The sequence below is a fragment of the Mirounga leonina genome, unplaced genomic scaffold (assembly GCF_011800145.1).
Source record: "Mirounga leonina isolate KUSES-001 unplaced genomic scaffold, KU_Mleo_1.0 Mir_53, whole genome shotgun sequence".
Classification (NCBI taxonomy): domain Eukaryota; kingdom Metazoa; phylum Chordata; class Mammalia; order Carnivora; family Phocidae; genus Mirounga; species Mirounga leonina.
The window spans coordinates 95,498,248-95,514,079 of NW_023270807.1; the positions used below are offsets into that span (position 1 = coordinate 95,498,248).

The 15,832-nt window shown below is 40.1% G+C and overlaps 1 protein-coding gene across 8 annotated transcripts in view; it reads left to right on the forward strand.

The window, feature by feature from the left end:
• The window catches only part of UTRN (utrophin), a 496,689-nt gene that overhangs the window by 348,494 nt on the left and 132,363 nt on the right, over nucleotides 1-15,832 (forward strand). For all 8 annotated transcript variants that reach the window (XM_034990899.1, XM_034990900.1, XM_034990897.1 and 5 more), the window contains one exon: nucleotides 11,573-11,729. In XM_034990899.1, the coding sequence (XP_034846790.1) occupies nucleotides 11,573-11,729 (157 nt within the window). The remainder of the gene's footprint in view (nucleotides 1-11,572; nucleotides 11,730-15,832) is intronic.

Here is a 15,832-nt window from a genome sequence, read left to right on the forward strand (position 1 = left end):
AGTATTGTATAGTGAGAGAATATACTTATGCTTATTTAAGATTGAAATTTCAACTGGCCATATCCCATTGGGTTACAACTTTCTGTTCCCCATAAATAAAAATAAATAAAATGATTTAAAATGTTAATTTGGTGAAAAACATTCACTGAGGTTCTAGCAAAGCCAACATCTAGTCTAACAAATGAAAAGCCATAGTGCTGGTCCTGGTGAAGATAGGGCACGTGGTGCTGGCATTTGGAGAGTTTGGAGGATGAGCTCTTCAGGAAGGAAAGTTTATTGAAGGCTCACGTCATAAAGAGAATGTTCCAAATGGAAAGCTACAGACAGAAAAATCTTTGGTCTTCCACAGATGCTATTCCTAAGCCTACCAAGTCACATTTTTTTTTTCTAACCTGAAAAGAGAGAGCTCATAAAGTACTGTTGCAATATTATCTAATAAATAAATTAATGTTATTTTTAGAAGATGGGAGAGTAAACTTTTGCTAGTGGATTTCTGCGTCAAGATAGATCATACATTCCAGTAAAGTGTGTTATTTTTATTTTTTAAATTAAAAAAAATTTTAATTTAAATTCTAGTTAGTTGACATGCAGTTCAATATTGGTTCAGGAGTAGAGTTCAGTGGTTCATTATTTACATATAACACCCAGTGCTCATCATCACAAGTGCCCTCCTTAATACCCATCACCCATCTAGTCCATCCCCCACCTCCCTCCCTCCATCAACCCCCAGTTTGTTCTCTATAGTTAAGAGTCTCTCGTGATTTGTTTCCCTCTCTCTCTCTCCCCCCCCACCAAATGTTCATTTAGTAAAGTGTGTTATTAATGTGATAATGAATTAAAAGAATATTTAGCCTCATTATCCACCTCTGGAGATTCAGGCATTTATTCAAGCAGTTAATAAGAACAAACTTCTGTGTTTAAGGCATTGCAAATAATAAACGAGATATGGTTCCTGTCCTAGCAGGCTCACAGGTCTATCCAGGTTAAGGTGGGTTCAATGAAGGCAGTGCTTACTTTCTCTTCAGATGATCATCAAAGGCTTCATAAGAGAGGCAGTTACTAAGCTGAGCCTCAAAGGGTATATAGTTATTCTCCAGATGGATTGCGTCAGCCCTGGAGAAGGACATGTTGGCAGGGGGCTTGATATAACACTGTTTTCATGGAACCATGAAGAAGTTCATTCAGTCTGGCTGAATTGGTGTGGAGGCGAAAAGATTGTGGCTGGAAAAAAAGGTAGAGAGTTGAGGCACATTCGTGGAACAGCTGTGTGCACCGTGCTCACTCCGCTGTCATAGAATTTGAATTCTATTCGAATAGAATTTTAGGTGACATAATTAGATGTGAGCTTTGGGAAGATCCCTCCCACGTGCCCGTGGAAGATGCTTTATTAGATAGTACGGTTCTGAAGACAGGGAGAGCTGCTAACAGACCTCTTCAGTATCCGGAAAAGGGAAGAGACACTGAATTGGTACTTGGTTCATGTTGTTGAGGTACTATTGAGATACCCAGAAACAAACTGCCAGTAGCCATCAGATGGACATCTCTTCAGAGGAGAGCTGTCAGCCAAATAAAGAAATGGCAAGATGGGGAGTAAGTACCCAGATAGAGGTGGCAGGCAAGGCATCGTGAGTAGGCAAGAGGGTGAAAAATTAGAAGAGGACACAGCAAAGAATCCCAGGAAGCCCTAATATATAGGGAATAGGTGAAGGAAAGGAAAGCCAGCAAAGGCACCTGAGAAGTGGGTGGCCCTGAGGAGGGAGACCCTGCAGTGCTGTCAGGAGCGGAGGGAGGAGGGGTTTTGAAGGGGGGGCGTGGCTAGGGTGCGGGCCACTGAGGGAGTGGAGTAAGATCGGGCTGCAGAGGCCAGGCGCAGTGGAAAGGGCTTTGGTGACTCTTCACTGGGACAATGTTTTGTTTGAGGTGAAAATCTGATCTCCGAGGACCAAAGAGTCCGAATGGGAAGTGGGGAAGTAGAAACAGAACTAGTCTATACAGTCTCATTTTCTCAAGTAATTCTGCTATGAAGGGAAGGGGCGAGAGAGAACACATTGCTGTAACTATGCTATTACACATAACAGCATTATAAACGTGCAGGAACTGGAGACCGAGATCTCTGCCCATACTGACTTGCCTGCTTTCATGTAGATCAACATGCGTCACTGAAGAAGTACATGACATAGTCTTCATTTTTTACTTCAAAAAATGGGCAAAACAAATCCCATTCACATTCATTATTACTTGGGTATTTATAGAAGATGTATATTTCTTTATACAAATACATATAAGTTTGAAACTATATGTGGCGATAGGTGTTCACTAGACATCTTGTGGTAATCATTTGGTAATACATACCTATATTGAATCCATGTGCTGTATATACCTGAAGGTAATAGAATGTTAGGTGCTAATTATATCTTAATTAAAAGAAAGATAAAACAGTTTCTTTTTTTTTTTTTAAGATTTTTTATTTATTTGCGAGAGAGACAATGAGAGACAGCATGAGAGGGGGGAGGGTCAGAGGGAGAAGCAGGCTCCCCGCCGAGCAGGGAGCCCGATGCGGGACTCGATCCCAGGACTCCAGGATCATGGCCTGAGCCGAGGGCAGTCGCTTAACCAACTGAGCCACCCAGGCACCCCTTATTACTTTTTTTTAAAAAGATTTTATTTATTTATTTGACACAGAGAGAATGAGAGAGAGAGAGCACATGAGAGGGGGGAGGGTCAGAGGGAGAAGCAGACTCCCTGCCGAGCAGGGAGCCCGATGCGGGACTCGATCCCGGGACTCCAGGATCATGGCCTGAGCCGAGGGCAGTCGCTTAACCAACTGAGCCACCCAGGCGCCCCTTAAAAAAGATAAAACAGTGTATTATACTCAGTAATAGGCCCTCGTATAGGAAGCATCCCTCAAAGAGCAGTGGTACAGGATAGTGTTTCGTAGTGCTGAACGTGTGGAGCTAAACCACCTCAGTTCTAACACTGGCTTTGACACTTCACTGCTGTGTCACTCTGGGCAGGTGACTTAGCCAGTATGTGTCTCCTCATATGTCAAGTAGAGATAATAAGAGTACGTTCCTTATAGGGTCATCCTGAATATTTCATTTAATTAGCCTGTGTAAAGTGCCTAAAACAGTGGCACACAGTAAGCACTCACTAATTGTTAACTATTATTATTTTTTTTTCATGGATTACCATTCTGTTTGGCACTAATTAGTTCAAAAGACATAGAAATTCTCCCTACCTCATTTTTTGTCTTCGTCGTTAATGTTGGGAATTTCGGAGAAGGTCCCCAACAAATGGTGTCCATCTGTCCTGGCTGGCTTCTGAGCAAATATGAAATAAAAGTATGTCCAAGAGAGAACAACAGCGTCGTGTTAATTACTGACAGAGGCCAGGTTAGAGGAAGTGGCTTAGAGTGAGGGCCCAATGGGCCCTGTTAACTGAACCCCAGAAGGAGGCAGTGTTACCAGCAGTCACCAGAGAAGGTGGCCGCCCAGGTGAGAAGCCCTACGTGGAAGAGTGGGGAGGAACTCAGTCTCTGCAGGCCTCTTTCAAGAGGCAAGGCTGGGCTGAGCGAAGCATCCACTTAGTCCCCAAATTGACAAGTCAGGTTCTTCACTCCACCTCTTCAGGCACTGAGAGAGGGGAGGGTCGGAGAGGAGGTCCGGAGTGTGCTCAGTGAGACAGGGTTGGGCGGGGAAGTGTTCTCATTAACAAATATGGACTCCCAGCCACCCGCCTCCCTTAGTCCTTGCTGAAAACGATACCTGCAGAGCACACTGTCACTTTCTGTCCCTTTATTCTTTCCTCCCGTTCCTTTAAAGCACAGTCTGTCCTTACTGGTCTTCTCTTACGCCCAAATTCTGTTGTATCTTTAATATTTCTGTAAACTCTCCTGCCACTTTTCTGTATACTTGAAAGTTGGCTTTCCCCTTCGTGGCCCACTTCACTTAAAGCTCTCTTTGATAGAGTGTAGGCTTCCCATTTTCCTCACCTGGCAGCTGGTGGGAATATTTTGGGTATTAAATAACTGCTACCAAACAACCGGAACACCAACCATCCACTTCCCGTATGGAGCTGCAGACCAGTGGCTGCAGGAGCCTGGCCACACAGGGATAAGGAAGAAGTTGACAGCCTCCTTGCTGTATCTTAGGCAGTGCTGCTCCATCTCAACAGCTTCTCCTACCAAGTAAATATATCCGTTATTCTGCCCTCTGCCATCTTCCTCCTGCTTCCTCCTGCTCTGTAAGACACTCTCCTGCTTTATTCATTGATTTGAGCATCTGGCTTCCCTTTTATTCTTCATCTCTTCCTTATCTGTCATCCTTGGTGTCAGTATCCGTATTGATAATTTTTTATATTTTGACTTCCAAGTTTATTTTTACGTTGTCTCTAAGAGCCTTTCTCCCTATTATTCTGTTTCTAAGTCCCACAGACCTGGCCATACCTGGAACTCAGTTAATATCCTGTGTTCTCTTGGCATCCCTGAGATGATCAGTCTCCAGGAGACCAAGGGCAGACCGTTCTCCAGAGCACACATTTTATTTTCCTACATTCCACCTGGCCATGTGCATCTGAATGCCACTGGTTTTGCCATGTTAGTTAGAGAGGATCCTTCTGTTGCCTCAAATCATAATTCCTTGCAACATCATTGATAAATCAGTTCTCCTTCACATTAAAGTTATGGCCCTAATGAAGAGGGTATCTTTCATTAGCTTATTATATACCAGGATCATCTCTATGTTATTACCTGACTTTGTATTTTTATCTTGTATATATGATTCATCTACTATATTTCAAGTAGATTGTTCAGTACTCATTTTGGTAGCGCATATGCCAACTAGATTGTTTAAAAATGCATGTCCTTTAATGCTTCCAACTGTGGAACTCTTTTAATTTTTTTCCTTCCTTCAAACCTGCCTCCCTTTCTCCTAATATTTTTCAGATTCCATGCACCCCTTCTACTTCATTTGGAATCCATCATAAGCCATTTCAAAAATGTGAATTTTCTCTCCCCCTGGAATTTCTTGTCTCCTCCTTTTAAATCCCTGACACTCTGATGATCACAATCTCTCTCCTCCATTCTTTTTTTTTTTTTTAAAGATTTTATTTATTTGAGAGAAAGAGGGAGAGAAAGCGAGCACAGGTCGGAGGGGGGAGGGCGCAGGCAGAGGGAGAGAGAGAGGTGATAAGCAGATTCGAGCACAATGCAGGGCTCAATCCCGGGACTCTGGGATCATAACCCAAGCTGAAGGCAGATGCTTAACGAACTGAGCCACCCAGGTGCACCTCTCTCCCCCATTCTTGATTCTAGGCTTCCTAGTGTTGTACGAGAAAGTAAAAAATGATGACAGTTCTTCTATAATTTGACCCTTTCTGCTTACAATTGGTATTGTGATTCTGAATGATTTTCTTTTTTTAAAAATTAATTAATTATTTATTTTTAAAGATTTTATTTATTTATTTGTCAGAGAGAGAGAGAGCACAAGCAGGGGGAGTGGCAGGCAGAGGGAGAAGCAGGCTCCCTGCTGAGCAAGGAGCCCCCCGCAGGACTCGATCCCAGGACCCCGGGATCATGACCTGAGCCGAAGGCAGACGCTTAACCAACTGAGCCACCCAAGTGTCCCTTCTGAATGATTTTCTGTCCTATTCACCACTATCTCTATTTTGTGAAGATTTTGCTTCCTTGTTAGCGCCCCAAAACTCTCCCTTTGCCGTGGCCTGCCTTCCTTCTTTTCTGAGAATGAGGCCATTTGATATATGTCCCTTCTGTGCATTCTGTATTTCAAGTTGTGCTTTAATTGTGCTCAAGTCAATGTTGTCATGGCAGGGAGCATTTGCTTTAATTTATCATTTTTAAAGAGAGAATGTCTGCCAAAGATTATAATAACAGCTAATACTTAGTGAATATTCGTGTGCTAGCCCTGTAGTAAGTGGCTCACAAGCGTTACCTCCTTGGACTGTGCTGTGGTCATTAGAGCTGTGTTAATAGTCTGTTACCCCAACAGACCTTGGGGTAACACCGTAAGTATTATTGTGCAGTTTTTTTGTTTTTTTTTCTTTTTTTAAAGATTTTTATTTATTTTTTAGAGAGCGAGCGAGAGAGAAACAGCATGAGAGGGGAGAGGGTCAGAGGGAGAAGCAGGCTCCCCGCTGAGCCGGGAGCCCGATATGAGACTCGATCCCAGGACCCTGGGATCATGACCTGAGCCGAAGGCAGATGCTTAACCATCTGAGCCACCCAGGTGCCCTATTGTGCAGTTTTTTTGGATAGCTTTCATTAGACTTTTAAATACTGAAGTCCAGTGTGTGAAATAGGCTTTGCAATCTAAAAACAATACACACAAGTATATATTTCACTTAGATTGATAGAAGAGACAATAGCTAATGATTTGAAACGTCATCTAGAAGATAGGCTCTTAGGAAATTTGACAATATTTTTTACTCCCTGGAAAAAATGTGAATTGGAAATAAATTCAGGAATGTGAATGACATGGCCTTTTTATGTTAGATTTATTTAATTTAGGATTATGTTAATTGAATATCCACTTATCAGCTTAATGATGTTTAATAGAGATTCGTATTAACATATGGTTTCAAAGGCCAGTGAAATTGTAAAATCTAATGAAAATAGAGTTCATAGATAAAATTCTCTTTCCTTTCTTTTATGAGCCTCTTAAGAATTCAGGGCACCCTTTTAAGAGCCCTTAGAGAAGATTAACCTTTAACATCATGGTTACATCTGTTATCACATTCTACAATGTCACTGACACCACTTTTAGCCTTAGCCAGTTGATTTTGCTAACCATATCGTAAAACTAATAACATTTCCTTCTCTCAAGTTGAATAGAGGAAGATTCTGTCCCCCTCTTCTTTCTCCCCCCCCCCCCCCCCCCGCCTGGTTCAGCACTTTCTGAGAAGGTGCAAATGTTCTGTCTCTGTACCGTTTGGTGTGGTAGCCACGAGCCACATGTGGTATTTGGAGTGCTTGAAATGTGGCTAGTCAATTGATGATGTGAATTTCAAATTTTATTTAATTAACTTCAGCTTCAGTGGAAATAGCTACCTGTCACTGGTGGCTCCCATATTGGAAGCACAGCTTTGGTGTTCTTTTCAGCACACACTGAATTCCTTCTTACCCTAGTCATCTTTGCTCCCTTTCTGAGAGCAGGAATAATTCCTCTTACTGTAACTGGTTATGCTTACACTAATAAAGGTATTTTCTTTCATTATAACTTGATTTATAATCTATGGGTTTTACCATAAACTAAAAATCAATTTCATTTGTCATAAAGATACCACATTGGACATTTAATTCTGTGCATTCCTTACATGACAGGGGATAGTATGCATTTGCTCCCTTAATTTGGGTCATTGTATTCTTTGATGGACCTACTTTGCAAATGGCTCTTCACTTGTCTATAAATATGTCTGCGTAGTTTCTATCTGCCATCTTAAATGCTGCCCATGATGAAAGCGGTGGAGTTGGAAAGAGGTTAGACTGCAGTTTGGATCCCAAATTCCCTCCTTGAGCAAGTTTTTTTCTTCTCCAAGCTGTGGTTCCCTCAGAGAACTGTTGTTAGGTTTCTTATATCAGAGCATATTTGGTTAACTTGTCTTTCTCCCACCTTGATCCCAGGACTTTTCATTTCTGAAACTGTGTAGTGCCTGGTAATCAGTGTGAGTGCTCCATAGAGGTTTGTAGTGAGTAAGTGGAAAGCTGTATTTTATTTTTATAAATGCCCCTGCTGACTCACTCACACTGTTTGCTCTCTTTTTCATATCGGTACATTAGGAGAAGGAATCGAAACTTCTTTGAAGAAATATTGAAAAGTAAAGGCTTTTGTGATTTATTTATTTATTTTAGAGAGAGCTAGAGAGGGAGTGCATGAGAGGGGGAGGGGGCAGAAGGAGAGGGAGAAAGAGAATCTCAAACAGACTCTGCGCTCAGCTTGACACGAGACTCGATCTCATGACCCTGAGACCATGACCTGAGCTGAAATCAAGAGTGGGACACAACCTGCTGAGTCACCCAGGTGCCCCAAGGCTTTTGCGATTTAAAATAGATGATATTAATTTATAGTTTCCTCTATATTATATTTGAATGATGGGGTACCATTTTTTATGGATCCTTACCTTCTAAGAAATTTTTGCATTATATATTTTTAAAAATAGTTGGTCACTTAAAAATGTTTAGAGACTTGTAAAATAAACGATTCAGTGTAACAAGAGCTAACTTGTATAAAGCATGTTCTATAGTAGACATCATCCTAGGTTGATACATTCAGTGAAACTATCTCTAGTTTTGCACATGTCAAGTACCCAAAGAATAAACTGAAACAGGTGAGAATTAGGATAATAAGCCAGTTATCCAGAATGTGAGTCCCCGCAGATATGAGTTAGATAGAGAAATGTTTTAAGATTCTGAAAATATGATTGATGACTGACTGGTCATCTATAGTTGTGAGGAAGGCGAAGCTTTAAAATGTTTAGAGTAAAATTGAGAAAGTACAAGTACACCAAAAACAAGTTTAAGGTTTCTACTTGCAAAGCATTCAACCCAGTGCCCAAGAAAAGGCTTTCATCTTGAAAGATGAAAGAATTAAATTGAAACTAGAACACTGAAGGCTACTATGGAAGTACGCATTTATTTGGGCATATGGTAGTAATCCACTGAACACATAGTAACAATCTACTGGAGAATAACCAGAACAGATTTTCCAGGCAAAGATTCTGCCAGATCAACTTGCTTTTTATGATGGAAAAAGGAAGATGCAGAAAAGTACATATACTGTTATCTCGTTTATTTCAAAGTCACTTTAGTATCTCTCTATAAAAAACATTGCCTTCATCTTTATGAAAAGTCCTGCAGGTGCTGAATGGGATAGATTTCAGTGATCAATTTCATTATTTTATGCAGTCAAAACAGTTAATTGCATTGGGGAAAAAAAATGTTTGCATGCTCTTCAGTACGATGAGTGTGTGTAACCAGATTTCAGAGGAATGTAACGTCTGATTTAGTTATTGATTAAAGAGTTGAACTACAGACATTGAAGAAGCAGGATGAAATAATCTAAAATAGGAGGTCAGGGTATGTGCTTAAGTGTTTTTCACACAGAGACGCTCAAGCACATCTTGATTGACTAAAGGCCTTTGATGTCTAGCTGTCTTTTTTTTTTTTTTGCATTTTAAAAATACTAGAAAGAGACTCTTAGTCTCAGGAAAGAAACTGAGGGTTGCTGGAGTGGAGGGATGGGGTGGCTGGGTGATGGACATTGGGGAGGGTATGTGTTGTGGTGAGCACTGTGAATTGTATAAGACTGATGAATCACAGACCTGCACCCCTGAAACAAATAATACATTATATATTAATAAAAAGAAAAAAAAATACTAGAAAGAAATTGCAACACCTCAAATATATTTATGGCAAAATGATTTGTAACTGGCAGAGTTTTCAGTTAATATAATCGAAATTATTTAGCTCTTCTCTATGACAAGTAAAATTACTGTTTATCACGGATAGGTAATTACATATTTGGCCTAAAATTAATCAATATGAATATAGAAAAGCTGGCACTCATGCAGACTCAGGATCTCATTAAAGCAGAATTTTGTAAAGTGAGGTCAATATACCACCTGTAGAATGAATAGAAAAGATTATAAATGCAAGAAAACAAACTTAATCATACAATTCTCATAGAATTATAAAATACCTCAAACTTCTTTCTGTATTTACAAATAATTTTTTATTATTTCATATCTAGGTCTTTTGAATAAGATACATCATTTTAGAGTTTGAATAGTTTGTTTTATATTAGCCAGCTGATAATGGAACTATGAATAGATTGCAGGGTAACTGGCCTTCGCTGGTTCGTGGTATTTCAGAGATATGCAGAACTCCATTTTTTTTTTTCCTTTTAGCCAAGAATATTGGATGATAGACCATGATCATTACTTTATGAACTAGAGATGAACTAGAGATCAGATCATTCTTCTGAAAACATGAACTTTTAAACAAAGACAGGATATTGTTGAATGTCTATTGCTGGAGTACCACCTAATGTGATCAATGGGAAAATACTTGTTTGAATTAACTATAGCAGAGCTATCAGCTTTAGGAACAGATGCTCAAGTCGATCAGATGTCCAAAAAGGAAATTACTGATAAGGCTGAGAGACAGTAGAGGCTGTCCCTGGTTGATTGGTCTCCTATTACTCAGGGAAGGAGCAGTTTTGTGGAAGAGGGGATCATAATGCCAATGTGAAGGTGATAGCTAACTGAGAGGTTGTGAAGCCTGATCAACAGAGGTTTCTTGCACCTGAAGTTGCCCCAGATGAGTCATCTTTTGCCATCATGTCTTTAGTCTTTGGAAGCTGGTGTGAAACAAGGCTTAGGTCTGTTTCCATCAGCCCTGCACCTCTCAGTCTGAAAGGTTAAGGTAATTCCATTTCACACAGTTGAGTGCTTAAGTCCCCATTAACCGTCTGCCCCTGGGGTGGTGCAGGGTTGAGTAAACGCTGACTCCTAAAGTCCCTGGAGTTATTTCTGACTGATCCCCCTTTTCAAATTCAGCCCATGAAGTGTGGGCTTAAGACTGGGTAAGTGGGCTTTCTTCAGCGCCCCAAATTTGTGCTTTTATTTGCATTTCTATTCTCAAGGGCTTTTATTCTTATTGGAATCTTAATCACGTGAAAATGTATTTCCGAAACATGGTTTCCTGAGTATAAAGTTCATAATTTAAGAATCTGAAGGTACTTTTCTGTACTAAAAACAGAAATAGTTATTGAACCAAAGGCCTCACCTTTAAACCAGAGTATGAAGTACTGTAATCGATGATTTTTGCCCAGTTGTTTTCTATTCACAGTAGACATTTGTCACTGGACACCAGTCAGCCTTAAGCCAAATAGTGTTCTATCCAGGCAATGGCTTATTGTTTCCCAACTTTTTGAGATAAATGCTGGTGATGTTCTGCTTTCAGTAATTTATTGAGTTTTAAGGGAAATTAAGACAGTAATTTTCTTTCCTAAAAAATTAGCTCTTTTAGAAAGAAAAATAACATGGGCCTGTTGTACATACTCAATTAGTACATAAATATGTAAAAATTAAGTGTTTACTGTGTTTTCAGTAGTAATCCCATCTAATATGTATCTTTGCAAACATGTTATATGCATGTAGTTGCTTTCTTTTCTTCTCTCTATCCCTCTCTTCATATATATGGATGAAAGGAGAAGAAAATTATATTTGAGTGTGCGTATATATTATACATAAGCTACTGAAACTTGCTTTTATAATTTCACATTATATCACGGTCATTCTTCTCAAAAGACTCATATTTATGCCTTTGTGGCGTGTAGTTATCCGTTTTAAATTTTGGTAGATATTACCAACATATCTGCATATTTCATCTTCTTCAAAATAACTGTTTCTTACAGGATTTTTTTTTTTAACAAGAAGTCAACCTCTTTCTGGGATGTGAACATTAGTTGGTCATACAAGATTGTGAGTCTAAGGGAAGATATATAATTTTTTAACACAATTCAAACTTCTAAATGTGGACAATACTGTCTCTCACCAGGGCCCATTTGGAGGCCAGTGCTGAGAAGTGGAACAGGTTGCTGACATCCTTAGAAGAACTGATCAAATGGCTGAATATTAAAGATGAAGAGCTTCAAAAGCAAATGCCCATTGGAGGGGATGTCCCAGCCTTACAGCTCCAGTATGATCACTGTAAAGTAAGTTAGCTGCATCTGGTGGGGACCTTTTTAAATTTTTTTATTTTCAATTAGCCAACATATAGTACATCATTAGTTTTTGATGTAGTGTTCAGTGATTCATCAGTTGCGTATAACACCCAGTGCTCATCACCACATGTGCCCTTCTTAATACCCATCACTTGGTTACCCCATTCCCCCACTCCCCTCCCTCTGTAACCCTGTTTGTTGATGGCAAAGTATATACTCAAAATTCTAGATAAATATCTGAGTTGAAGCAATCAACACAGGATTTCACCCTTGCCCCCCATTTCTTTTATTTATTTATTTATAGATTTAATTTATTTGAGAGAGGGAGTTGCGAGCAGGGGGAAGGGCTGAGGGAGAGGGAGAGAATCCTCAAGCAGACTCCCCGATGAGCTCGGAGCCCGATGTAGGGCTCAATCCAGTGACCCTGAGATCATGACCTGAGCTGAAACCAAGAGTTGGACGCTTAACCGACTGAGCCACCCAGGTGCCCTCCTACCCCCCATTTCTAATTATCAGTATTTAGACACTTAATTTAAGTTGCATGTATTACTTCCATTTGTTTCAAATTAATTTCTCTTCATATTTAATTAATTTTTTTCAAACGTTACAGATCTCTAAAGCATCATATTGCTTTTAGTGTATCAACATTTATCTAACTTTCTAATAGATTTTAAAATATTAATATATTCTATTGGGGAAATATTTTTACTACAAGTGAGTTCTTAAACTGAGAAGGCATAGAGTTATAAAGAATTGCAAATTATCATGTTTATCATGTTTATAATAAATGGAAGTGAAAAAAAAAGACCTGTAGAAGTATGAATATAAAGTCTTAAAGCAAATGAGGGCCATAGTATTTAGATCATTTTATATGTTTTATTTTTCTGAACTTAGACCTTTTTTTGAGTTACATTTTTATTCTGCTCAAATTTCTGTCTCTCTGCAAATCTGTACTTTTACTCTGAGAAGCAGATATGCTGAAATGTTATCAACTGACATGTTAATTCTTAGAACTTTGTATTATTTAAATTCTTTGCCTTATTAACTCTCCATTTGTTTATTTAGTACTCCTTCATGTCCATTTTCTCATGTACTACACATGGGCTTGTTTTGTTATATATGTATAGTTTTTACTCTTCGCATACAATGCAAGTTCTCATTCTAATTAAATGTGATGTTAGAATTCTCTTCCCTTTGGAAAAGCCACAACACTAACACATGCATCTTCTAAAGGAAGAAAGGAAGATGTCATCTAGGTAATAAGTTTGCTTCAAAATGATAAGACCTTGAAAATTATTTTACTTTGGGTCCTTGTGTCTAGGTTATTCACATTACCATTTGGGTAAATTTTCCCTTTCTACTTGAAAAGAGACTGTGATAGAGAGAGTTCCAAGATGAGAGAAAAGAAGACACTGTTGGAATATAACATGCAAAATAATCATAACAACAACAACAAACAATGACAGAAGATTTTAAATCACTGATTTAGGAAGATCATGTTTCTCCTTTTTTCAGCTTCCCCTTCTATTAATTATTCATATACCTTTTTTTGTGGATTCAGGTGATGAAATAGAATAATACAAAGCTCTTCTAATGGAAGTGCTCTGTTAAGGAATAAAATCTGCTTGTGACCATGTTCTGCTAGTTTTGATTAAAACCTAGTTCTTGAGGCATGAAATGATTTTCCTCTTCCGGCCTTAGCAAGTAAAGTGCACATCAGTGTTTCCAGTAAGTGCTGGCTATGTTCTTTCTAAGCCCTCCTCTGAACAAGGTCAGCCTCTTTTAGGCTGTGTTTCACTTAGAGTCTTAGAGTGCAGTTGCTCTGCACCATCCCTTTAGGCCTGGGTGTTTAGATAATAAATATAATACTGATAATGATGCTGATGATCATACTGGTTCATTTGTTCAGCAAGTATTTATTGAGTGTGTCATATGCTTCAGGCACTATTCTAAGCATTGGTGAGTCAACAGTGAACATGATAAAGTTCTTGCCTGACTCCGAGTAGTAAGAGAAAGACATTAGACAGGCAGTAAATACATAATAGGTCTCATGGTAGTAAGTACTATGAAAAAGGTAAAGCAAGGTCAAGGAGAGAGAGAGGGATGGGAGAGTATAAATTGCAGAGGTGCTGTTTTATGTGGAGAAGGTCAGGAAAGTGCCATAAATGAGGTGGTTTTTGAGACGAGAACCTATGGAAAGGTGAGGCAGGACGTGATGCTATCCCTGGGGAAGACAGCGTAGGGAAAAGGGGATAGACTCACACAGGCCACAGAGGCTGCAGTGTTCTGGTCATATCTGAGGAATAGCATGGGTACCAGTGTTGTTGAAGCACTTCAGCCAAATAGAGTGGCAGGAGATGAGGTTGGGGTGGAGGCAGGGGGAAAGGGTTTAAATCACCTAGGTACTTGAAAGTCCTTTGCAAGGGCTTGGCTTTTACTCCAAGGGAGATGGGAAACCATGGAAAGTTTTGATCATTATACTGCTGCGATCTGACTTACATTATATGATAATTACAGGTGAAATTATGAAGAATAAAATATAGAGGAGTTCAGAAATATATTTCAGTAGTCCAAGTGGGGGATGGCGATGACTTGAACAAAGGTATAAAGGTAGAGGTAGAAGTAACTGGTTTTTGAATATATTTGGGAAGAAGCAACAGGATGTGCTCATGGGTTGGGTATGTGGAATATAAGAGAAAGAGAAGGGCTTCTAGTGGCAGGAATCAAAGGTTTTTGGATAAAGCAAATGGGGCAATGCCTCGGGGGAGAATGTGGGGTCAAGTAATGACTTTACAAGGATGAGGACAAATTCTACATGGTTCTATGCTGATGGGAATGATCTTATAAAGTCAGAAAAGTCAGTGATGCAGGAGAGAGATTAGCAGGTAGGGGATGGGATAGGATCCAGGGTACAAGTGTAGCAGTTGGTCTCGGGTAGGAGGGCAAAGAGTTCATCCCGTCTAACAAAAAGGTAGCTTTGTAGATCTGTGTGTGCGAATATTTAGATGTCCTCTTCTGATTGCCTCTGTTTTCTCAGTGAAATAGGGAGCAGGGTCATCAACTGAATACGAGAAGAAGGAAGACAATGTGGAGGTTTGGGGAGAGAGGAGACAGAAAATATAGTCTAGGAGTGGGTGAGTTAAACTAGGAATGTACAAGAAGACCACGGGGCATTATGAAGGGCCCCCGTGAGGTCAGTGCTCATGAATTTAAAGTGAGAACAGCCAATGTGAATGTTTTTCTTCGCCCATGGTTGAGTTGCCTCACTGAAGGTAAGGAGTGAGTTGGAAAGTTGAATTGAACCAAGCACATGTGATGGAGGAAGAGAGGGGAAAGGGGGTTACAGAAATGCAAGGGAGCTATGGTAATGATCGCATGTGGAATTGAGGCTGGGGGAAGGGAGAGCTGAGGATATCGGGGAGATGAGGGACAGTAAAGTGATGTTAGAAGTCAAAGAATGGGACACGGCAGGGGGCTGAGAAATCATTCAAGTTAGGGACCTGGGGAGGGGCACAAACTGTAAAGAAAGCTGGTTATAGTCAGAGAAGGGGTGCTAGAAGGGACATTTATTGTTTTTTGTTTTGTTTTATTTATTTTTATTTTTTTTTAAAGATTTTATTTATTTATTAGAGAGAGAGAGAAAGCGAGAGAGGGAACACAAGCAGGGGGACTGGGAGAGGGAGAAGCAGGCTTTCTGCGGAGCAGGGAGCCCGATGCGGGGCTCGATCCCAGGACCCTGAGATCATGACCTGAGCCGAAGGCAGATGGTTAACCAACTGAGCCACCCAGGCGCCCCAAAGGGACATTTATTGTTAATGACCATCTCCGGTGTCTTTTTGCGGGAGTGAGTTGCACAGGTAGGGTGGAGGACCCGGTCTATAGGGAGGAGTAGATAAGGAGCTGAGAGGCGGAGTTAGCTGCAGGATCATCTACAGGGGCAGTAAAATCACCATGACCTGATACCAGAATGATGATTATGAGAAGGAAGGGTGATGGTGGGATAGGTTGGGATTGATGTAGTTTGGAAAAATGGTGTTTTCACATCTTTTGAGTCTTACACCCCTGGTTGGGGATGGGGGAGAGGAATAGTGTAA